This window comes from Taudactylus pleione, unplaced genomic scaffold, assembly GCF_031769625.1.
Source record: "Taudactylus pleione unplaced genomic scaffold, aTauple2 ptg000556l, whole genome shotgun sequence".
NCBI lineage: Eukaryota > Metazoa > Chordata > Amphibia > Anura > Myobatrachidae > Taudactylus > Taudactylus pleione.
This window is the reverse complement of record NW_028284958.1, coordinates 6,627,501-6,653,647: the sequence shown is the minus strand read 5'-3', so window position 1 is coordinate 6,653,647 and position 26,147 is coordinate 6,627,501. Positions and strand designations below refer to the sequence as shown.

The 26,147-nt window shown below is 41.4% G+C and overlaps 1 protein-coding gene across 3 annotated transcripts in view; it reads right to left on the bottom strand.

Annotated features, from left to right (window-relative positions):
• SV2B (synaptic vesicle glycoprotein 2B) overlaps nt 1-26,147 on the bottom strand; it is a 128,527-nt gene that overhangs the window by 9,641 nt on the left and 92,739 nt on the right. For all 3 annotated transcript variants that reach the window (XM_088452668.1, XM_088452669.1, XM_088452670.1), the window contains 8 exons: nt 25,843-26,147; nt 16,119-16,299; nt 15,261-15,412; nt 13,104-13,237; nt 10,978-11,067; nt 9,401-9,511; nt 6,044-6,132; nt 5,778-5,942 (listed from right to left, as the gene is read on the bottom strand). The exon at nt 25,843-26,147 is cut by the window's right edge and continues 423 nt beyond it. In XM_088452668.1, coding sequence (XP_088308794.1) covers nt 5,778-5,942; nt 6,044-6,132; nt 9,401-9,511; nt 10,978-11,067; nt 13,104-13,237; nt 15,261-15,412; nt 16,119-16,299; nt 25,843-26,147 — 1,227 coding nt within the window. The remainder of the gene's footprint in view (nt 1-5,777; nt 5,943-6,043; nt 6,133-9,400; nt 9,512-10,977; nt 11,068-13,103; nt 13,238-15,260; nt 15,413-16,118; nt 16,300-25,842) is intronic.

Below are 26,147 nucleotides of genomic sequence, written 5' to 3'. Positions count from 1 at the left end.
GAGAAAGTGAATGTTATGTTTATTAAAAACAGAAAAAACAACAGTAGTCATGGGCAGAGTTTATTGAATGGTGGGGTAGTGATCATTCGCAGAACCCAAGATCTTCACTATAAAAGTCATACAACACATCATGTGAATTTTTATTCAGGATGGACCTCCAAAATGGAATATTATTTGTTACTGTAACATCTATGTGTGATGTAGGGACATGATGTGCTACATCCCATAGTGGACCTGCAGCGCTAGGTCACACCCAACTTCCCGGCCCTCTCTGCAAAATAAGCCTATATTGGTGTGCAAACTAATGGAAGGGGCATGCAGCCTCTCTCACTGAGATGACACCTCCTAGCAATTCCAGCAGTCAGGGTCTGACTGTCAGGATGGCGGGACAGACCACCTAAATCAGTACCATTGTGTGATATAATTAAAGTAATAACTTTACATCGCTTCAATACAAACTTGCCAAGGCAGATATATGAGGATAAAAAACGCTATATATATATATATATATATATATATACACACACACACACACACACACACACACACACACCCGGGTAGACCCTAGATATTTACTGTTGCCATTTCCATCTCACCTCTCCAGTAACACATTAATCCTTCACCTCTATAGTTTTGCATCACTGCTACAGTAAGACATTACCCTCCCTCACCTGTGTATTAACACATTCCACTCTCTCACCTCTGGAGTAACACATTCCCCTCCTTCATCTCTGTAGTTACACATTACCCCCACTCACCCCTGTAGTAACACATTCCTCTTCCTCACCTTTGTAGTAACACATTCCCCTCTCTCACCCATGTTGTAACACATTCACTTCCTTCACCCCATAGTAATACATTTGGTATTCCCCTCCTTCAGTAGTAACACATTCCCTTCCCTCACTATTCAAATCGGGGAGCCACACCAACTGCCAGTGATGTTTGGCAGCACTTGGGATGACAGTTGGTGACTGAATATGAACTGTGCTACAGCCATGATGAGACAGTCTTGCATGCAAGACATTGCACAGGGGAAAGAAACCCCTTTAGGGGTTGAATTTAAAAAAAATCCCTTCTTAGTGGGCACCTACATCATGGAAGGAATATACTCCCAGATATATAAAACGTGATACCCCAAAATGGGAGTACCATATGAAATGGTGTGACCTTAAGGGCTTGATAACAGTTATGTTAGTGTAATTGCATGAAATATAAAGGGGTGAATGTGTAGTAGAAATGTACTGTATATATATGTTTGGTAAATGGTTACACAATTGTAAGTATATATGTCTAGTAAATGGTTACACAATTGTAAGTATATATGTCTAGTAAATGGTTACACAATAGTAAGTATGTGCGTTGATTCCCCCCATTTTTTTCGGACTTTGATGCATGGCCTCGCCAATATAAACATGCAACAGGAACACTTGATTAAAAAAGGGGGGGTCCTGTCTGCAGGGAACAGTTGAGAAGCCAAAGGGGCAAAGAGACAGTTGAAAAGAGCCATTGGAGGGAGAAGAACGGAGAGCACCATTACCCACCAGAGCTACAGGGGAGTGATGAGACGGACTGTGGATTGTGCTGGTAGCGGTCTGCTGGCAGGAACAAGTGTCACAGTTTGTGTCTGGCTTCGGTGATAGAGCCGCTATTGACGGAAGGGTGTGGCTAGCTGTCAACCTCAGGTATCAGAGGCTGGACAAAGGACGGAGCTACTGCGGCCTTCCTGATAATGATCAGCTCTTCTCTGACGCAGTCCAGCTCTGCAACCGGGGAGAGCAGCTGACAACGGCACCCGATTACTACTAGGTGTTACCTTTTCCCTCCCATTAGGCAGCAAAGTCCATCGTCTGGAGAGGTTGGTAATTTAATCCCCCATTTAATCCTGCATTACTGACTACATAGAATTCACCACACTAAAGCTGGGTACACACTTATACAATCATCGGGCCGTTCATCCAATATCGAGAGAACGGCCATTGGATTGTATAGGTGTGTACCCTGTCCCGATGCAGGAGCGTTAGCCGATAAACGGTTTTAACGCCCCTGCAACGGTTGGGATCGGGAAGTTGCATCTTATGCACAGTTTAATATTTGTCGGTTCGACCACCCGATCCCATAGAAGCCCGTACACACTGTGCTATGTCTGCACAGTGTGTATGCGGCTGACAGGGGGTCACACTGGGGACAGACTGCACGGCTGATCGGGACAGTTTTACCTGATCAACCTGGAATCGTAAAAGTGTGTACCCAGCTTTAGGCAGTAGACATTGCAGGGGGAGGTGAATAGTGCAGGTGGCTGCCATAGTGACCATCACATAATTATCAGTTGCCTTATCAGACTCAGATTCGCAGTATATAGGACTCCATTGAATTATCTAACTAGCTGTGAAAGTTACATTGCAGATTGCAGAGACTGAAAATTGAAACATCAGGGATACAAGTGTCATTCTAGTATCAGGATACAAACGTTCAGAGCTCATACCTTCATGTCGCCGAGGTGCGGGCACCGAACTGAAAGGCATTCACTGAATGTCATTCAGTAAGCAAGCCCAACCTCCTATCCCTGAACATGCCGAACCTGATGAGTGTTGTCAGGTTGAGAGGCATGTTCAGTAGACAGTTTGGATGGCAAGGACCCAGTGTGCACGCGCATCGTTGGTCCTTGCCGGCTATCCATTACCCAACTTTGTGAACAATGCGACCAAAACCTCCTGGTTTTGGTCAGATTGTTCATAAAGTCGGGTAATGGATAGGCCCCTTTACAGAAATACATTCTCTGCAGATACTCTTACTCTGTCAGGAGGACTAAATAGTGAAGTTTCATAGGAAAGTCCCTTTAACCAATTTTACCCGAGCAACGCGATAAACAGAGCTCACAAATTAAACTTAAAACAGGTAACTTCGACAGAGAGATGAGCTTTATATCAACATCTCCTATGTGTACCTTTGTCAAGAACAAACTGAATGCATGCTATAGGACTCAGAAAAGTGTATTCGTTATAGGGGTGTTATCTTGATTTGAGTTATTAATTTAGTATTATCTATAAGTGTGTCTATGTATAACATGTTTAGTGTGTAATGTAAACTAAGATAGTAGTTAGAGATAGGACTATTGTTGTTTAGTCAGATATTGTTAGGGAAAATTGCAGATCTGGTAGGATGTATCCTTTGTCTCAGTTGTTTGACGTTGACCGGGATACGGAAAATCTCCTACCCAGTTCCAGTGCAATAAAGTAAAAATTTTTGTATTTCACATGTAAAACTATAGTAAGTTAAGATTGTGTGTAATACCGAATGTCCTATTGCTAATTAAATTTGAACTTCTAAACAGCAAGTTGTTGGTTCTAATAAACTGAACCATAACTGAAGCCATTGTAGTAGTTCTCTGAGTTGGATCCACTTCCTTACCTCTTCAATCTACTCGGACCCTGCGATCTGTACTGAATCCAGCCCTTAGTCAGAAGGGTTAAGGTAAATTTTACCTGCTTTTTGAACTTTTACATTTGACTGTTTAGCCTTATTACATTTTAATTTCATTTAGCGAATGTACCACTAGATGTCAGAGTAGTGTAAGAAATAAGTGTGGTTAGGCTCTTCTGCTGTGTTTAGACTTGTGGTTTTGTTAAAATGAAGGGGTAAATCTACTAAGATGGGAGTTCTATTATGAAGTGATGTTGCCCATAACACCCAATCAGATTCCAGGTATTATCTTCTAGAAGGTGCTAGATAAATGAGAAGTAGAATCTGATTGATTGCTATGGCCAACATCACTTCTTAAATAGAACTCCCATCTTAATAAATTTACCCCGAAGTCTACATGGGTGTGCTTATAATGAGACACTCAGGTAGACGTCAACAAATTTCGGCAGGCAGCAAAAGTAAATGGAATTAATGGAGCAATTTTCTTAATGAAGAAGTCTAACCTAGTGGTATATGCATTATTGGTAGATTGAATAATGCTTCACATTTCACAATCGGTCACTTTTAAGTGTTATCAACTCATACAAATAATACTTTAACGGGTGAGAAGGGATGGCCTTATGTACAGAATGGCTTGGCACACCACTGATGTTACTACAGTGCATGTCACCTTAAATGTACATATACTGTGTCACAGTTGTATTTGTCTTTGGAACCGGACTGGAGTCTTTGGCTGGAGTGGGATCTGGGACAAGGGGCTGAGAGCTAGGCAGCCTAATATAATTACTGCTCATGGACTAGAACCAGGGGCGTTTCTAGAGAGGAGGGGGCCCGTGTGCAATCTCCGACATGGGCCCCCTCCTCTCTGTCTGGCTGCAGGCAGCGCACTGAGCTGTGCATGGCTAGCGCCGGAGTTATAGACTCTGGGCACTATAGTGCGCCCAGAGTCTATAGAGTATGTGCAGGTCACCGGGAAAATGGGCGTGGCGGCCATTTTCCCTGTACTGCGCATACGACGGGAAAATGGCCATTTTCCAGTCGTTTTCACAACGCCGGACCCCCGCGCCGACGTGAGACTCTGGAGAGGTAATACTATGGGTGCAGGGTGTGCGGTGCGGGGCCCCCCTGGACCCGGGGCCCGTGTGCCCCGCACACCCATTATAGATACGCCCATTACTAGAACAGAGATATAGGAGTGTATTGGAGTGCACTGTATGCTAACATCTAGGCAAGATAAGGCTGCTGGCATCTGGAGACACTGGTGGAACAGTCAAGAGTCTGGAGTCGCCACACGTGGAAGCCAGTGAGACTGTCGGAAGCCGCAGGGAGGAGAAGCAGCTGCTGCAGATGTATGGATACTGTACGTACCAGCAATGCGGAAGGTTTTGTTAGATACTTTTGAAATTGTTGTTTGTGTCAAATAGGTATACAGAGCACACTGACAAATCCTATATTACAGCCAATTTGAAGGATAACTAAATCGTGAAAGTTCACTTACCGGCATAAGGAGTTACTGATTTAATGGGGTACCATAGGCGTATTTATAATGGGTGCAGCATGTGCGATGCACACTGGCCCCATAGTATATTTACCTTGTGCAGGAAAGTGGGTCCCTCCTACTGCACGGTGCTATCTTCAGCAAAAATGGCATCACAAAGTGAAATAAAAGAATCTGGCCTTTGGCCTCTTGTGTGTATCTTTATGAATATCACTGGGAAGATGGCACCACAAAGGAGGATGGACGCGCTTGCCAGCACAAGGTAAGATGTAGCGCTTGGTAGGCCATGCTGTTCAGGGGAGTGAGCCCGCTACACACAGGCCCCCTAAACGTTAATACACCTTGGAGGCATCCCACCACCTCCAGTCTCCATATCTTACTCTTAAGCGAGGTACTGTACACCCGTCTTGTTTTTTAATCTTACAAAAATGTAATTGCCAGCAAATGGACTGATAGTTGCCACAGACTGGATCAGGCATTAGGTGTCAGTGCTTTGTATGGAGAGCCTACAAGTACTAATAACCATCTACCCACAACACAGGGCAAGGCTTTGCACATTAGAAATGGCAACAGATATGGACTAGTATACTAGCAACATGTATATTTGTCATATATATGTAGAAATTGATGCAGGTAGAATAAATTTTTTAATCCAGAAACAAATACATGTCAGTCAACGTTTTGACCTTTTTCAAGACATCTAAACTTACAGTATCAACGGCACCAGAGGAATGGTGATGTCCTGAAAAAGGTCCATAACAAGGACCGAATTGTCGACTGATATGTATTTATATTCTACCATACAACTAAGTTGTAGAGTCCCTATGATCATCGAGGTACAATGATCATCATAACTTACTTATCATTGTAGTAGGTTCCGTCTATGTGTATTTGGTTTTCAAGGGTGAAGTTAAAAACAAAATTCCTGACATGTTCATCTTCAAATACTTTTACTTTGGTTGCATAGTCTTCCTCTTGTAAGTAGCGGATTGTGTCAGGGAACCAGACTGTAAGACCATAGAAGCTGCAGGAGATTGAAAGAAAGCAAATACACATATTGAGCAAAACAAGCATGCATATTGCATAAGGATTCCATGGTACAGAGAAGTAGAAAAAGATAGTTACCTTAATGACATGGTAAACCAGACTACAGACAGAAGTACTGTGTTCCTCCTAAACTGTCCAGCAAAACAATACAGTACGCTTTCCCATACCTAGAGTAGAGCCACAGTTAGTACTGAACATATACTGTACATGAACTACATAGCAGCACTAGAAAGTTAGATCTTGGCTCAGGTGGCTTCTTTCCAGGATGGCTCCTGCATGCCACAGTATATGTCAAGCCCTGCTATATAGCTAATGATATCAAGAAGCAACAGGGACATAACTGTATAACTTCAACTGTATATAAAGGTTTACTCATAAAAATGTTGTGACATTGTATCAGTGATGTAACCACAAGATTAACCTGAGTTAACCCTGCAACTACGATGTAGCGGTTCCCACCATAGACTTCAATGGGGATTTCTCACCATTGAAGTCTATGGGACACACAGGCTGGCCGCATTCAGCCAAACAGGGAGCTGCTCCGACGGAGATGCTCCCTGATAGGCTGGCGGCCTCTTCAATGATGGGGCACACGTGTGCCCCGGTCATTTACGCGGAGCAAAGGTATGTGTACACACATACCTTTGCTGTGTCCGGCATGGATCAGGTTTTTTTGCGATGTTTTGTTTTTTCAACCCCTGGAATGCCTACTTGGAGAAGAGGATGCGATCTACGCATAGGAAAGGTGAGTATGGATTTTTTTTCCAGGTACACCTATGGATTACTTTGGATACTAGATGAGTATGTGTGTGTGCATGTATGTTATATTAAAATGTTACTTTCACGGTGTATGTTTATTTATTTACATATTTCTTTAGTTGTGGAACTACAAGTGCTAGTGGTCCCGTAATGCCCCGCATGCTGGTATTTGTGGTTCTACAAATACCAGCATGCGGGGGAGGCTTGCTGGTACTTGTGGTTCTACAACTAAAGACAATATGGAAACCTTTATTTTATACTTTACACTATCAACCCGGCACCCACCGCCCTAGGGTGCCGGAGATAGCCCCGGGCTATCAGTCGAGGCCTGGGGTGCCCTGGAGAGGGGTAAACCTTTATTGGGGGGGTACCCAACTCCCCAGGGATCCCTGGCCTGGACTGACTAGTGGTCAAAGATAATGCTTTGGCCGGGGAAACCGATGAAAGGTTTTCCCTGGCTGTGGCATTATCCCCCCGCTAGAAAGGGTTTGGTGCTGGTTTTGGAATTTTCAGGGGACCTCATACTCATTTTGTCCCCTGATTTTCCAGAACCAGGACCAGCTCAACAAAGCCCTGTGCTGGTTCTTAATATACAGGGCCACCTACGTATTTTGATCCCTGTATTTCTAGAACCAGAACAGGCTTTATAAAGCCCGGGGCTGGTTATGCTTTTGGAGAGGGGGTGCACGTTTTTTTTTTAAACACACACAGAAGCCATCACGGATCTCACTGATCTACTCGCATTAAAAGGTGTCAGTTTACATAGTCCTAAACTCGCAAATGCAGTAGCCTCGAGCTGAAAAGTTCGCAGGCTATTGAATTTCAAAAGTGCAAGAAAGTGTGAGTTTGTACTGTTACTAAAACTGACTACTTATTACATTTGGCCCTACATAGCAGGTAAGTGATAACCACTGTCCATGGTGCTGATCACTGGTTGGTGTTACATGCTGCTTTGGACATCCCTATATATTTATTTAAATATATTTATTTAATGCTTAAATCAAGAAGGGGTTGTCGGCCTTAGTAGAAGGCTTGGAGGGCCATCACTGACCAAGATGCTGCATACTAAGCTTCACTGTTGGCAGAGAATAATATAGAAACTCAGAGATGAGTAGGGCTAGTAATGGTGACCCAAGTCTAACATCCATCACTCACCAAGAGTCTGTATTCTGTATGTCTGTATTCTAAGTCTCCCCGACACTATTAGCAGGGAACTAGCTCTGTCCCTGGATGCACTATACAATACAATACAAAATAAGTGAACTCAATTTTCAATTACTTAAAGGAGCGCACCCTTAAGTGATTGAAATTGAGTTCACTTATTTTGTATTGTTTACATCAATAGTTGGTTAGAACTATTTTGTGGGTAGCTGCTTTAGTTTTATCTGTATATACAATGGACAACTTGATATTCTACTGTGTCTAGATTTTCTCTTTCTTACTATACAATACAGGAGGTCAGGTAAAGGAATATAAGGTCTGGAAGGAGATATATATATATATATATATATATATATATATATATATATAAAATGGTTTATATCAGTGGTAGTGTCTCCCTAGCAGGCACAGTTTGCTGTGCGATAGAGCCTAGGAGATATTTACATATGATGGACTTAAATGTGCCATGTATGTTTTTTTAATTACTGTATGAATAATTTACATTGTTTACTACTGAGTTTTGTACAACAAGGAGACATGCAAAATAAATATAACATATTCACCCTTGTTCAAATAAAAATATATATATATACTGCATATGTTTTATTAAAGTGTTTTCTGTATGTATGTAAATGATGAGATATCTGTACTATTTCCTATATAAACTTCCCCTCTGTTGAGGGGGCTGCTTCTCCTTTGGTAACATATCTGCCTGTTGTATCTAATTAATTTTTTTTCAGAGATTATGAAGATTATTTTTATGTGCATTCCTATTAATAGATCATTTACCCCAATACATCTGCAGCGGGCATATGATTCAGATCCGGAACCTGGAGCTATTGTGGGATAGAAATTTAGTGAGGTCTGAGATACTACAGGAATGCAGGGATGAACAGGGCTAGTAATGGAGATCTAAGTCTAAGACCCCCCCATATGTTCTGCATGCTTACCACACTGTACTATCCATGTTGCGCTCTAAACGTCAATTTATGATACAGCAGGTGGTACAAAATATCTTCTGCTGCCTGTGTCCACCAATGTTAATAATATTTTTCTCTCTTTAATTTACTGAGACTAAAATACAGGTTTATCCTAGGTTTCACCTCATCCACATATTAGATATTAATATTTCCATACTGATTGTTCAAAAAACATGTGGATGAGAAGCTTTTCGTTCAAACGCTAAACGTATAACAGGCATCTTTAATATATGAGCCAGGCCCTGGTGTTTCCTGCTCTTTTACTAAATAATTTAAGAACACATGCTGTATTGCTTTTTATATTCCTTTTTCCCCATATTAGCCTAATTCATTGTATGCCTCTAAGGAAGGTTGCTTCTGGCATCTAATATTCAGTGTACTACCATGGCGATCCTTAATACGTTATATCTCATACTGTTTGTACATAATGACAGAGGCTGGATGTTTGTGTCTCAGCTTCAACAAACTGTAAGTAAAAAAAAAAAAAACATGAAAGTTGTTGGTATAGTTACTACTATATACTATAGTAACATACCTGTTTCACAACAGTCATGACCCGGACAAACCAGCGCTGGATCCATGTTCCAGTTGAACTCTGAATTTCAATAAATTCATCTAGTTGTTTTGGTGTCTTAATATGAGAAACCTGATGAACAGAATAGACAATTAGTAATGACAGTATTTATTATTCTACCTGTCTAGAATCACAGCTCTGGTTTTCTGGTCTTTTTATTAGCTGGCATCCCTGCAGTATGGAGTTAAAATTCTGTGACCCCAAAAATTATTTTTATTTAGTATTTCCAAACCATCTATAAAATAACAGTGCGTGAAAGTGCCCATATCTAATTTCCTTTAACCAATGTAAATTGTAAAACCAACATCTACTAGCAGTACAGTGAGTGGTCTCTCTAGCTCTGACTGTACTCACTATCCAAAGCTTTATCTAATGACTGCAAATCTTCAAACCCGTAATTCTTCTTTACGTGTTCTAGTGCGCCAACTTGTCTGTCAAGAACATTTCAGGGTGCACACCCAATTTATAGGCTTTGAAAATACCCCAGTATTGTAAAATCAGTCTGTGGCTAGTTTTGCAGGTTGGCAGATGCTCTGGAAAAATGTGTAGGGTAGAAAATATAACAGCACATCAAAGTTCATCGTACTTCTGCTCCTTCACTCATGCAAACATTTCTATTTTTGTATCGCTTTTTTATCATTGAACATTTTTGTTACATTGCTTGAAGTGCGCCTAAAAATATGCTTTCCTGTAACTGGAAGGTGCAAAGTTATATTTACATATTACATTATAACCATAGAGATAAGACCCAATCTCCTACTTTTATTAGAGAAGATCATGTGTTTATGACAATAGACAAGGACCATGCTCATTCCTGCTAAACAGGAACCCCACAATAAACGTGCACCCTCTACCTACTGCTCATGGAGTCAGAGGAATAAAACATTACAGTTAATTAATCCATTGTACACCATGCATAAAGGAATATAATTTTTGCACTTCATTGCAAAACTAGGCACACCCATACCACGCCTCACATAACAAGGTCCACACACCTGCTCCAATAGTCTGGCAAACTTTTACACCCACAGCAGACACTGGTATCTTGCCAAGTCCATAAACAGGGTGCAACTTTGCAGAAGTCACTAAAAGTGAATTCTCCCTATGGTTTTTCACTTTTGTGGTTTGTGAATGACCTTTTCAGCCTGCCATAATTCATACATCAGATCGGACTGAGGTTTTATTGAGATCTGCTTTTCGCTAAGTAAGTAAACTACAAAGCTAAACACAAAGTACATTTTTCATATCCTGCAACTATCACAGACCCAATCAGCCCTTGTGTAGTAAGAGAAAGCTATTTATTTTGAGGGTTCCAGTTGCAGTTAAATAGTATTTAAGTTATTTCTTATTATTAAACTATTCCTGATACTTTGTGAGTCATAATTCTCGGAAAATAACTTCAAGTGGAAAAGTTACCCATCTCAAAAAAGTGGAATTGCCTTGGGAAAATCAGGACTTATGGAAGCCTTATGTTTGTCATGCAAATGTGAATATTTTACTAGGAATGATTTGTCATAGACATATGGATGAATTCTTACTGTGAAAACTTTCTCTGGCTCTCCCTTTGCTCTCATATTAGTGTCGTGAATCTTCTTTAGTATCATCCAAGCTTCATCGTGTTTACCAGTCTGTGGAAGAACCCAAAAACAATTCATACATGTATTAAGAAGTAAGAGGTTTCAATGCAAGTCCAACTGTTTTATGGGGGTAGGAAGTTTTTTATTTTTACACTACAGTATGTAGAAAGTATAGAAAACTTTTTGAAAAAGGTACAAGAAAAATAAGGGGAAACACTTCTAAGCAAACAAGCACTGTCAGTTCTAGTAAAGGCAAGTACAGGCTGAGCTAGAAGACCACGCATATGCGGTGGCCATTGCCGGGTAGGGTTCCGGAATAAGCCTCTCCTGGTAACTTTTGCGAAATAGTATCCCATAGGCTACTATAGTATAATGCCATCTGGAGATGGCGTTATCCTATTAGTGCCAAGCTTCGTATTCCAGCGCTTGTTAAATCTGACAGCTTTGCAGTCCCCATTAAAACCTATGAGGCTGTGGCTGCAGTCAGATATCTGCTATGGTCTCTTCTTCATACATTTGGGAGATTCTTAATATTTGTGTGTATCCCCCAAAAACATCAGTTTTCAGGGAATATTCCGCCATTATTACTTAATGAATAGGCCATTTAGAGAAAAGTTGATTTATGACATAGTTTGAATGGGACTTGTGCACGAGTCTAATGAATGACGAGCTAAGGCTGACCCAGCTCCTGAATATAAACTATGCAACTTGTGCCACACTGAGAAGTGGACTTTCAGTCTGACATACACTTATTTATTTTTTCATTGATGTAAAAATTATTACATCTCATTGGTCCGTATTCAATTTGAGGCGAAATGTCGGAATCAGCGATAATTTTTTGCCGATGACGTCATTTTCGCCTATTTCAATTATCTCCGTATTCAATTACATTGACTTTTCGCCAGTGCGAAAAGTCAATGTAAAAAAATGGGGATAAATATTCGCCAGCTTTTAGCAGGCAAAAAAAAAAGTACAGAATTGGGGTTTAGGGGTGCAGGCTTAAAAAAATAGTCTGCACCCATGGTAATGGCCCCTAAAAATAAGCTGTGTTAAAAAAAAGATTTAAAAAAATAGGGACACTCTAAATTTTAAAAAAAAATTGGGGGGTTTTAAAAAAAAAAAAATAGGGAACACACTTCTAAGTTAGCGTAATGGAGCCCAGAGGGGTTCCCTTATATACGGCAGGTGTTTTCTTCATTGCAGGAGTAGCGGCAGGTGCATTTTTGCAGAATGTTTAAAAATCATTTATGGGACTTAAAAATATGCTTGCACCCATTTTAAAGTACCCCAAACTTGATGGGCATAGTTATTTTTCCCCAAAAAAAATTCTAAATGCTCTTCTGCATCACCTTCTTCAAAGCCGCATTTATGCACCTGCCGCGGCTATTTAAAAACCCAACTTTCTTCTGCAGGCAAAATCGGGGGTACCCATAGTGATCCCCCAGGTCTGGACATCTTTAGGGGGGTCCTAGGATTATTTCCTGAAAATTCCCGTATTTTATCACCGATCAAAGTTTCGCCGGTTCCCGATTTCACCTACTTTGGAATTGAATATGGGGAATAGCGGGCACACATGCGATACTTTTCTGCCTGGAAAACAGGCGAAGGAGGCGGAAATTCAAGCAGGCAAAAAGTCTGGACTTTTCGCCTCAAATTGAATACGGGCCATAGAGCGGATTCTGAGTTGGGAGTAATGAAAAAAAAAAAGTAACTTTGCACCTGGGCAAAACCATATTGTACTGCAGGTGGGGGAGATTTAAAATGTGCAGAGTTTTAGATTTGAGATGACAGGTCCGGTTCGAGACACGTTCTGTCAGTGCGGCCAAACAAGGGCGCCAGAACCGCAACCTGGCCGGCGTCGGAAGAAACCTGCCCTCCACCCATATACTGGAGTTATTGGTATAAGCTCAGTTATTGGTATAAGCTCAGTTGTGGGGGAGCAGGAGATGGATTGGGTAGAGGGGGGTAACCCAGCATCGGCCCTGCCTGGATTGATGTGCATGCAAACAAAATATGGCAAAAATAACAAATGACACATAACAGACAGTTGAGGATGGAGATCACATGTCTGAAATCCATTACTGTACCTCTAGTAAGAAGCGGGGACTTTCTGGCATAAACTTTAGAGCGATGATAGAAGCGATGCACGGCAGGACACATATCACCACAAACACTCTCCAGCTATGGAAATGGTAGTGGGTCCCCATGCTGAATCCCCATCCTGCAGAACATGTTATTGCTTATAGAAAAGATATTCATATACAGTAGACAGGTTACACGTACTTTAAGCTGTAAATTTGCATTCCATCAAAATGTAAACCAATGATAAAAGCTAGATTTTAGATATATGTGAATAGATGAAACCTCGAATTGTTGTCCTTGACTTTGTGTTACAGACAGTACATTATTATCTGTGTATATTGTTTCTGCTTATTGCCTCCACGATCCTAAGGACAGAACACTAAATATTTTAAGAAAAAGACCAGAAACTAGGATACATGAGCAAGTGTTTCCAGTAAGTAATTATGTAGGAAGAAGAGAAATATAACACAGCTTTTTTAACAAATTTATGTGATACTTATAGATTTTTGGCTTCTGAACACGAAAATGACTCCTGATTTTGCATATCACATCACGTTTTTCTGCAAAACGTGTATTTATGAATAAGTCATTTTTTTCATATTCTTTAAAGTAATAAATGTATTCTGCCTACATTTATTATAAAACATTGTCTTGAATGAATTCAGTCGGTAGTATAGTACCAGATTAAGGTCCACATGGTCCTGGAGCTGAAATTTACAAAGGGCTTAAAGGGATGTGCAGGCTCGGTTCTACTCGGTTCCGTTCATTTTTTTTTACCGAATCTTATTGGGTATCAGCTGTCACGAGTTTTGGATAGCCAATAAGATTCGGTAAAAAAAACCGAACAGAACCGAGTAGAACCGAGCCTGCACATCCCTTAAACCCCATACTGTCTAAAGGAACATTGCACACACACAACAACTACAACTACAAGGTGAGCTGGCGAAGGTGGAATAGCAGAGCTAAAAATTTACATTGGCAAAAAAACAATTGGCCAACTCAAAAAAGTTTAGAAATTGGAGAAAATAACGTCATCAAATCCAGTTTAGTAGATCCAAATAAAGTTTTACTTCTACCTCTACATATAAAATTAGGACTGATGAAGCAATTTGTAAAAGCACTGCCTAAAGATGGAGAAACTTCAAATATCTTTGTCCCAAATTCCCTAACCTATCCAATGCTAAGCTGAAGGAAGGCATTTTTACAGGTCTTGACATTAGAAAGTTAATAAAAGATGAACATTTCGGGCGTGTAATGAATATTGTGGAACTTTTGGCGTGGATTTCGTTCAAACAAGTGATTTAAAATTTTTTAGGCAATGTCAAGGATCCAAACTACAAAGTAATTGTCAGGGAAATGCTTAATAGTTACAGAAACCTTGGCTGCAATATGAGTTTAAAGGTACATTGTTTGAATTCCCATATTGAGCATTTCCCAAATAATTTCGGAGACCACAGTGAAGAACAGGGTGAACGGTTCCACCAAGACGTTAAAGATGAAGAAAGAAGATACCAGGGTCGTTGGGACATCAGCATGATGGCTGACTACTGCTGGATGATACACAGAGACAACACAGAAGAAGCTTATAAGCGAAAAGCGACAAAACAAAGTTTGAAGACAAAAAAGCAAGATATTAATGATTTTTTCAATAATTATGGTTTTGTTTCTATTATTGTTTGATTTTATTGTTGTTTTATTATGTAATTAAGACAAAAACACAGTAATTGTTTTTGACATATTTATTGTGAAATACGAAAAAGTGTAAATGATATCAAACTTCTTGTTTTTATTTAAAAATGTATGTAACCCCCTTATAGGTAAATGTGATGTGGTAATTTTTCTTGATGTACACAGGAGTATTATTAAGAATATAAACGTATTTTTAAAAAAGCTTTCAATACCTTAAATTTTGCATACCAGTGTAATATACCAACAGTTAATTAATCATAGGAACGGGATGTAATTATTATCCTGGCTGTCGGGATGCCGGCGCTGGAACAACCCATAGGAACGTTGGCAATGTTCATTTGGCCATGAGGAAAGCGGGGCCTTTTTAGCTCCCTTTGATGAGAGTATGAGCATTATAACCTACAATACCTGAAATAAAGGCAGTGAGATATTTCACCAGTATGGACCATATTGGGGTAACAGAAACCTCTCACCATAGTGTGGAATGATGCTCCAAGCCATCGCTGATGCATAGATTGCCCCAATCATCCAAAACATGCAGAGCCAGCTCAGGTGCTCCCCTCTCTTCTCCCGAGCTAGGAATTCAGAGAAATAGGCAAACACGATGGGGAGAGAACCCCCAATACTAAAAAGCAGAAATAAAGAAGGATAGTAAGAGAAGTTGAAAATGCAGAAAATATTTTAGAATTCACAAAGATCTAAAACACTGCAAAAAAGTATATATCATAAGTATGTAACCTAAAGAATATACTGCTGAGATTTTACTTGGTTTCTGGGCTGGCACAGTGGGGGTGATTCAGAGGAGGGCGCAAGCAAATGTGGACATCGGGTGCGGCTGAGCTACTTTTTCCTACTGAGCATGTGTTTAAGTCATGCTGCACATGTGTCCCGATTGTGTCCTACAGATGAAAGTGTCTGTGTACACCGACGCTCAACCACTCACATAAGAGGTCATCCACAGATGGGGAAGCTGCACCTGCCATAGGGCTGGCACAAGCTTCAAAGCTGTGACGGATGGTAGCATCTAAACTCTCACCAATCGGTATCCCAGTGCCTACGGACACTGACAGGGGGCATCTCAGTCCCTTGTACATTCGGACCCACGGATGTACTCCAGGGAAGAGCTTTGTAATGGGATTTGCATAAAGTTGCCACCAATAGACACAGCTGCTTCTGTGCCCACGTCTGAATCAGCCCCAGGGAGTGCACTACCTTCCTACAGTCTGTAGTGGAGCTGTAGGAGATTGCAATGAATAAAGATTTTAGCACTACATTACATGTCTTTTTACACTGCAGTCAACTGATGTGGATTTAAAGCATAAATTACTCACCCAAATCCAGAAATAAGGCGGCAGAAAAGGAAGAACCCGTACCCCTGGACAAAGGACGACAAGGATGAAAAGGCAGCATTGATGGACAGTGAGATGAGGAGACATTTCTTCCTCCCCAGTCTATCTGCCAGTCCTCCCCACACAAATGCACCACACATCATTCCAAGGTACACTATTAATCCTGCCAGGGAGATGAGAGACAAATCACAGTGAGAGGAAACTAAACCTGATCAGAAGAAAAATGATGACCAGAAAGTTAATGTTATATAGTGTATATTTATACAGTGCTTCCTCTTTATGCTGCTCCTATACAGAGTTGGGGAAGACCTATTGGGAATAGAAGTAGTATGCAGCCAATTAACTCTCTAGGAACCAGTGACATCACAGGACAATTTATTAAAGGTCAAAGTAGGATTTGTAAACAGTTTTCACTGCTCTGAAGCACTGTTGTTATTCACCAATTTTAAAAAGTATGTTAAGGTGTACTTTACAATCATCATCCATGCTAAATACTTGATAAATACTAACGAGTATCTATTAACTTGTAAAGCATTGAAATGTCTTTAATAGCGCTTTGGAAACTACCGAAAACACTAAGCAGGCGCTAATCAACTGGTGCAAAAATTAAATGATATAATATATAGCCGCAAAACACAAATGAACCTGTGTCAGCTCACAGTAAGACTAAACTATAGTCTCTACAGAACTATTTCTAAAATAGGTTTTGCATTAATTATGACATCTTAATAATTATGCATACATTGGATATGGTGGAAATGAGAGAGATCAAGATGCCAAATAAATTAGCAAAAAAAATGTTTATAGTAAATAAAAATTACAATAAATTAATACCAATAAAACTGCACTTCACATCACTAAATCATACCATAATGGTTAATAGTAGAGCTGATAGGAATATAAATATTATATTGAGTGAACAGTCCTGAATGTCCACATATGAACCATCAATGATAACATTTATTAAGAACAGTCTGTACAATTGGAATGTCACCAAAACGAGCACAGAATGAAAGTATGTGTCCACTTCTTCACTTACAGACCTCCAGGTCTATGACGATGAAAGTCACCTCTGGCTATAATAATTCTGTGTGCATTGCCCAACCACAGCAGCTCCTCCTGCCATGGACATTTGCGGAGTCCAGCAGGCTGAGCCTGTCTGCAGGGAAACACACAGTGCCGAGTTGAGCATAGAGTGAGGAGCACAAGCATGGCGGCTTCAATATCTGCAGAGTCCAGACAGGATGAGGTGATGAGGTCAGTTTTATTGGCCAGGTAAGTGCTGTGCAGGGGCTGCGGGGAGGTTGGGGTGTAATAATGTGTAGCATAATGTGTACGGGACAATACTGTGTGGCATTATGTGTATAAGGGCATTACTAATGTGTGGCAGCATTATGTGTATAAGGGGCGCTACTACTGGGTGGCTTTATGTGTACAAGGTGCACTACTGTGTAGCGTAACATGAATAAAGGGCACTACTGTGTGGTATAATTTGAATTAGGAACAATAGGGTGTGATGTAATGTGAATAAGGAGCAATACGGTGTGGTGTAATGTGAACACTAGCCAGTGGCGGCTCCAGAGGTTGGGCTGCAGCGTGGTCAAAAATTCAAATAGGGGAGTCACACCAACCATCACTGCAACTGCTGCCAAACATCACTGGCTGGGACTCACTGGCAGTTGGTGTGGCTCCCCTATTTGAATTTTGGAACGCGCTTCAGCCCCACCTCTGGAGCCGCCACTGGACACTACTGTTTGACGTAACGTGAATAAGGGACACTACTGTGAGGCATAATGTGTATAAGGTAAAGGAGTACTACTGTGTAGTGTAACGTAAATAAGGGATACGACAAATCGTGTAATGTGAATAAGGGATACTACTGTGTGATGTATTGTGAATTAGGGACAAAGTGCATTCCATGTCTCTGCAAATATTCGGATGCCAACTCTTCATAATTCAGCTTGTGGCAATGCCCGTATTCCAGGTACATGTAGCAAATAATGGATCTGATAGTGCCAAGGGTACTGACTCGGTTCAGTGTGTTTACCCTATTAACAATGCAGTACATTGGAGTAGGAACGATGAGAAGGAGGGTTGAGGAGGAGGACTGTTAAGGAGGAATGATGAGAAGGAGGAATGAGGAGGAGGTAGAGGAGGAATGAGGTAGAGGGGCTCTACCATGGTATATGTGTATAAGAGGCTCTACCATACATAAGTGTATTAGGGGTTCTACTATAGCATAATGTGTATAAGAGGCTTTACCATGACGTAATGTGTATAAGGGGCTCTACTATGAAATTACATGTATAAGGGGCTCTACCATGGCATAATGTTCATAAGGGGCTCTACTATGGCATTATTGTACATGTATAAGGGGCTCTAACATGGCATAATGTGTAAAAGGGGCTCTACTGTGGTGTAACATGTATCAGGGCTCTACTATGGTGTCACTTGTATAAGGGGTACTACTGTGTGGCATAATGTGTAAAGGGCATCACTATGTGGCATAATGTGTTAGTGGTACAAAATCACACCCGCTTTTCAGAAGAACACCTTTTTTTGTTGTTGTTTTCTTTCTTTTTTTTGGGGGGGGGGGGGGGGGGGCACCAAATTACTGCCTTGTCTCGGGTAACAAAAATCCTAGTTTTGGCCCTGATAAGGGTCAGACAGTATTGGGGCCCAGAAGCCCATAATGTGGGAAGTCAGTAATGGATCTCAGATACAAAATGGCTGGAGTAGGTCCTAGCCACACTGAGAATCATAAACGTAGCGTCAGGCTGGGGCTATAGTCCACCAAAGTGGATTACACAGGTTCTATTGCTCATTAAAACCAGGTGAAATCCAGGGTTGAAGTCAGCCAGCCAAGGAACCTGTGTAATTCATGAGTGTCCCTGTTTAAAGGGATAGTATGGTAAGCCTATGTACAGTATGTGTAGTTGAATGTATATGTAATGTATATATGTGTAAGAGCATGTGTGTGTCTGTTATACAATCATTCGATTACAGAGCATTCCCAGCCATCTGTTATGTGAGCATCAGTTAGCATAACTCACAGCCACTAACTGCAAGACAATTAAAATCATCCAAACAATATAGAGTTACATCATGAAGGGCACACAGAGTACAAACTACAGGTAATGTAATGAGAACTGCTGACTGTGTATACAAGACACCAAGCGGTCTATGCTCTGGAAGTCCGTAAAATTGTGGGTGAAATGCTAAATTTAGAAATCTCCATTAAATTGTTACTCTGTTAAGCAAACAAGCAGGCAGAGGTGGTCTGAAAGCACATTAGAGGAAGCCTCTGGAGAGCCTGCACAGTGTCTGACTGTGGAATAATCTCAGCCCTGACACATTGTTAGCAGAATGCTGCCAGTGTGCAATTTACATTACAGCAATGCGTTATGACAAGGTGTACCTTACTGCACAAAAACTTTCACAATTGCCATCTGGAAGATGATACATTTATCCCTAGCAGAAGGACAGAAGGAGTTTCTGACATTGGCTAAGATTAACTGATCGAAAAATTAATTTATTCTTGCACTAAGAAATTTAAACTGCTCTACAAGTCACTGGGTACATTACTACTTTAGTCAAAAGGGGACATTGGAGGTCGTTCGACTGCTGCAGTGCAAGCACGCGGACTTAATAACCTATCTGTGCTCACATGAACTTTGTTGCTTCATTATGTTGCAATATGACACCAGATCCAAGAAAGAGCTAATGGATGGGAGATCCTGGGGTGTCTGTCACATTATAGCTGAAACTATTTAACTGCTCTATAATTCCCCATGGGAATTCACCATTCAGGGTAATGGTATGGCAAAGTAGTTTATAAACAGCATATAAACAGTGAATACATTAAGTTTATAATGAGGTAGAATGAAGAAGGAGCTTGTAGTACTCTGCTATAAATAATGCAGTTAGAGCCTTCTTACAATAGAAGCCATTTACAGTACATTCTCATAACCAGAGCTGTTAACAAAGATGTCTCTGAAAAGTTGGTTGGCAAAGACCAAATATAAATTAGGTGTATATAATTGGCATAAAAACCTCTCTATTCTGCCCCATGAAATATCTTTGCTTATGTGACCCTGCTCACAGCTAGTTTATAACCCCCAGCATTATTAAGCCACCTCTAGGAATATGAAATCCTTAAGCACTACATGGACTAAGGTAAGCACAGAGCGTGTAAACAGTTATTTTAATAATGCAGTTCCATCACATGTTTCCTCAGTGACCCTATTGTATAATAAAGAATTACCATGGTGTAGAAAACAATGGAAATATGACTCTGTCCCCTGACCTCTCCCTTCATCCTCTTATCATGTCTCTGTCTGTGTTCCAGGCAGCACAGATGGTGTAATGGTTAGCATTACTGTCTCACAGCACTGAGGTCATGGTTTCAATTCCCACTCCAGCCCTACCTGTGTGTAATTTGTATATTCTCCCTGTGCTTGCGTGGGTTTCCTCCCACACTCCAAAAATATATTGGTAGGTTAATTAGCTCCCATTAAAATTAACCCTAGTGTGTATGTGTGTGAGCATGTGGTAGCGTAAGTTGTAAGCTCCACTGGGGCAGGGACTGATGTGAATGGCCAAGTATTCTCTGTAAAGTGCTGTGGAATATGTGTGCGCTATATAAATAACTGGTAATAAATAAATAAATATGTCCCATCACTTTCTCAAACCAAATATGACCAAAACAAAACTCATGGTTTTCCCCACTTCCAGTCTTCCAGTGCACCTCATCTCTCCCTTCCCACCTCCAGTCCATAAATTATGCTGCCTGAGAGTCATCCTTGATTCTTCCCTCTCCTTCACCCCTTTACTCCTGCCATTTCCACCTCCACAACACCTCTACTATCAGGCCATTTCTCACCCCACTTGAAAATCAAGACTCTCATCCATGTACTCACTATTTCCTACTTTGACTACTGTAACTTCCTCCTCTCAGGCCTCTCATGTTATGGTCTTTCTCCTCTTCAATCTATCCTGAACACTGTTTGGTCTCCCCACTCTGCAACCTATTTTAACTGTCACCCTATTCCCTGTAGAGTCCAGTTGAAAGTCCTCACCCTTGCATATAAAGCAATTCATCACTACCAGGGCCATAACTAGAGGTGTGCAAGAGACAATGGGCCTGACTCGAGTTGTACACTATAAGCATCACTGCTGAATCTTTGAATGCAGCAGCAATGATACAATATGTTACAATATGTTCAGCATGAGGCATCGAAAGAACAAAGATGCCTCCTGTCGACATCGCAGATCCAAGTGTTTCGTCTGTAGAAGCAGCATGGGATCTCCATTGCTTAAGGCCCCCATACATCAGAGATTGATTGCAGCAATCGTGCAATTTGCAATCGATTGTGTATGAAAATCTTTCCCTTTTTCAATCGATTGTGGCAATTCTGCAATCTGCAATCGATTGAAAAAGGGAAAGATTTTTATATACAATCGATTGCAAATTGCACGATTGCTGCAATCAGTCTCTGATGTATGGGGGCCTTTACTCAGAATGACTGCCGACAGCACTCAGCTGGGGCCAGGAAACCTGGGTTGGAAAACGCAGACCCTGGCCTCAACATGGCTACAAAAAAAGTGGCAACACACTTCCATTTTGTAAAATTGGCAGCATCTCTTCCCTGCCCCCAAATGGCTGTAGCATGTCAATCACGCTGCGGCATAGGGGGCACTGCGAGCGATTCTCCAAGATCCGTTCTGCACATGTGCAGTCACCCCACCATCGGACTTCTATGCAAATCAGCAGGTTTACATACAAGTCTTAAGCAGGCTCCATGTGTAGTGGCCTCATTGGATTTAGGTGCAGAGGAGAAATTCAATACTAAACAGACCACCAATACATCTTCCAAATAAATGATTGAGTTCAGTGTAGTGTCCGTCCCACTGGATGAGAGCAGACAGTCAAAAACAAGGTGTAGTAAGGCGTTCAACAAAGGAAATCAAGAATAAACCTGCATGTTTGTAATTAAAAGCAAGTGCATTTAATATACATTAATGGACATTTAAACAAGTGTAACACTTATGGCAAGGTTGATTAGTAGAAAGACCTCACAATCTACAGTAATGAGGAGAATGGGTTTAACACAGAGGTTCCCAAACGCAGTCCTCAAGGCTCCTCAACAGTTCAGGTTTTCGAGATATCCTTGGTTGAGCACAGGTGACTTAATTAGTAGGTGGCACTGTGTCATAAGCTTTTGCTGTGTAGTCTCTCTTGGTTGTGAATATGCATTCTTATACTGTACTTTCTTCCTGCTAACACTCCATGTTATGTTATGAAGTTTTATATGTACTTTTCACAGTAAAATATATCCCCAAATGTTTCCCTGCATATTTGATACTTGAACAGAGGAGCATATTCTGCAACATGAGTAAGGTATTAGTAGCAACCATACAGGCCATTCCATATGCACTTAGACCTGCTGGATAGTTGGCCTGCCTAAGCACTGACCTCCACATGTCAGCACTGTGACTCCTTCATACCACTAGACCTGACTGTTACTTACTCATCTCCCCCATGTCCTCCTCTCTGGCACTCTTCCTCACCTACTTCCTCGTCCTGCTTGCTGGCGACAAGTCCCCCAGACCATCTCCAATCTCCACTATCTGCTTACGCTCATCCTCACATCTGACAAAACTTCCAACTCTCCTTGCACTTGTAAACATTTCACTTCTTTATATCTCTCCACAAGGCTTATGTCACTTTTTGCTGTGCACTCTGAATTTCTAGATCCACCTGCAACATACTATTCTCTATACATGGCTTATTGCTATCTAATTTCTTCAGTCTTCTTGTCTTTACTGACACTTGGATCTCTACCCCTCACACTATTTTCTCTACAGCTCATTCTTTTAGTGGTCTTTTCTTTACCACACTCTCAACACGGCAACCATTAATGTGTCAGAGTTGGCATTCTATTGTCTCCCAATTGCTGATATACCCCCTGTACCCTCCCTCTACTTCTATTTCTTCAACTTTCATACCATACATGTATTCAACTCTCTCCATGTTCACATTACAGTTAGCTAACTGTCACTATCTGGTTATCCCTTCTCTCTCCACTGATCAACCAAATCTTATTTTAGGGGATTACAATTTTCCCACTGGAATCCCCATTAACTCTGATGCCTAAACATTTTTCATGCTCACTTCCTTCTTTGATCTTTTACAGTGGACAACTCCTTCCCACTGAGATGGACACTCCCTGTCACTCTTGTTTCCTCTTATCTCAGTGACATCTCCAGAGTCTCATACTCTATTCCTTCTGTTCCAGTTGTTCATAACCACCTTTCACTTTATCTTATCTTGCCCCCCCTTCCCTGCCTACACCCAAATCTATTCACCATCACAGTAAGTTATTTTAATAGCCTCAAATTCATTCTCTTTGCCTCACTCGTACCACTACACCTTCCCATGGTGACCTTTCAGGACACTACGCTACAATTCTTCTCTAAAACACTACACTCCCTACATCCAAGGGAGAGACCCATCCTCCACACCGCCTCTGACAATACCCCAGCCCTGGAACTCAGACTGTTCAGATGAGTGCCATGTGAGGAAATCACATTCCAATGCTAACTTCACCCACTCCAGATTACTTTTCCACTCTGTTTTCCAAGAAAAACAATCCTATTTTAGATCTCTTATGTACAGTACACCCAGTCCAACAACTACCATCACCTCATTGTTACAATAAACTCACTTCCCTGTCACCCTCATCTTCCTCTTTATGTGTTACTGATATTGTCTTTGTTATTTACTTCAGTTGCAGAATTGACACCATCTACCACAAAATCTCTTGGCAAAACCTTTCTCCCGATCTAGCTTCTCCCCTAACCACCCTCCCACCCTGCTCTGTTGCTCTTATTACCACACTTGAGTTGCTCTAGCTCTTTTCATACTCTTCCTAGTGAACATGTTCCCTAAGCCCAGCTCTCTGTCATGTCCACTTGGATGTCCTAATGCTATCGCAAACATGTCCAAATCTGAACTCGTCTCTTTCACTCTGGACATGGTCTCTCCTCAGCAATCCTCCTTTAGTGTAATCTTCAATTCTGCCCTCAGCTTCACCCTTGTATCCAGTACCTCATGTAATACTTAGTAACACTGCATAAATGTTCCCCTTTCTCACTCAAGGCAACACCAAAATCCTCCTTCACTCTCACATTGTTTCCCATCTTGACTAATGCAAACTTCAAAAAATGTCCTTCCCTTCACCTATTTATCCTCTCTACAATCCATCCTAATTACTGCCTCTCTCATCGCACCACTTCAGCTGCAGTGCTCTGCAAAGTTCCACAGTGTCTCTGTGCCCTGCGCAACCGCCTCCACAGTATCACACAGCTCAGAGCTCTGTCTGGGGTTGTGAGATGATAGACAAAGCCCTTGAGAAAACAGTGAAGGTCAAAGTGGGTGGGCTATACTAAACAACCTACCCAGAAATACAGCTTTAAATAAAAATTACTGTATGACTTTCTTCTATTGTTATCCTAAAACAAATATAGACAAGATAGCTTTATGATAATACCAGTAACTGTAAAACATCAGAAATAATCACAGTCTGCTTACATTGTGATATGTTATGATACCTATTACATACAGGCTGGTTGTACAGTAGATGTTGAGAACAGAGAAGTAATTCATTCTGTAGATACAAATCATGCATAGTCACTCTGCAACTCTTCAAAATGATGCATACATGCAACTCAGGTGGGGCCATGATCAATGATCACTATGCTAAATGCGCTCTCAGAGTATAGGGCTTTATATGACATGGGTAAAGAACCATGATACACAACACTTCATGACCTGTCATTCAAAACTAAAAACTGGTTCCTTATGTTTAGGTCACAGACTACTCCAATATAAAGCATATTAAAAAAGGAAAAAAATATTTATTTAAACCAGTGAATATAGAACACATTTGCTATATGAGGTGCATTTCCTTGTGACATGTACAGTATATGAAATATAACAGCATCAAATAAATATGTAAAATGAGTGATGAAATGTTAGTCAGTGGGGTCTGAGAGCCTGATTCAGTGCGGGACGCTCTTTCAGAGCGCTCGCTCTGAATCAGTGCCCTCCTTCTCTTTTTTAAAGCGGCCTCCTGGCCAAAAAGATGGTCGCGATGGTCAAGACCATCATGACCATCGGGTTTGTGACGAGAGCCTTGTGGCAGGGTCTCGTTGCCGCAAGGCTCTATCAGACCCGAAGGCACTCCCACTGACATCACTTGTGATGTCAGTGGGGCCGGCCCCAGACGGTAGGCGTTCCCATAGGAATGCCTCCGTCTGGGCAGCCACGTCCCCCGGCACGCCCACCAAAGGGGGCGTGCTGTCACTCACCATCGACAGCATGCCCCCTTTGGTACGAGACCCATAGCGATGGCTTGGCCATCGTTATCCGGGTCTTGCGCATGCGCACGACGAAGCCGGGTCCGTCGTGCGCATGCGCACTGGGTCAACATCGACCCGCTTGCAAGCGCTCAGCGCCCGCGAGCGGGTTTGAATTAGGCCCCGAGTTGGCTCTTGAATAAAACATAGCTACGATCAATATATATTTCAGAAGTCACAACAAATACGCAATTGCCATGTATTGGAAATAGATTGAAATACATTGATTCACTGATATTATTACACTGTATTAGTCCACTGAAAGTATGTCTGTAAAGATTCTTACCCAGCATTCCTTTGTTTGAGCGTGATAAACACATGTCTTTCTCCGCACTGGGGAGCACAAATCCCACAACAAAGACTTCTACCCCATCGGCCATCAAGGCAAGCCCTAAAACAAAGAAAAGGGTCCACTGGAACCGCCCGTGACCACACTCCTGGATGATGTTCTCATATTGATAAGCCAGTTGCTCCTCATCCTCCATCCGTTCTGCCATAATGTCAGCATGGTCTTTAAAGTCATCTTTAATGCCTGCATCCTTATGCTGGGCCCTTACATCATCAGGGTGAGGTATACCCTGATATTCTCCT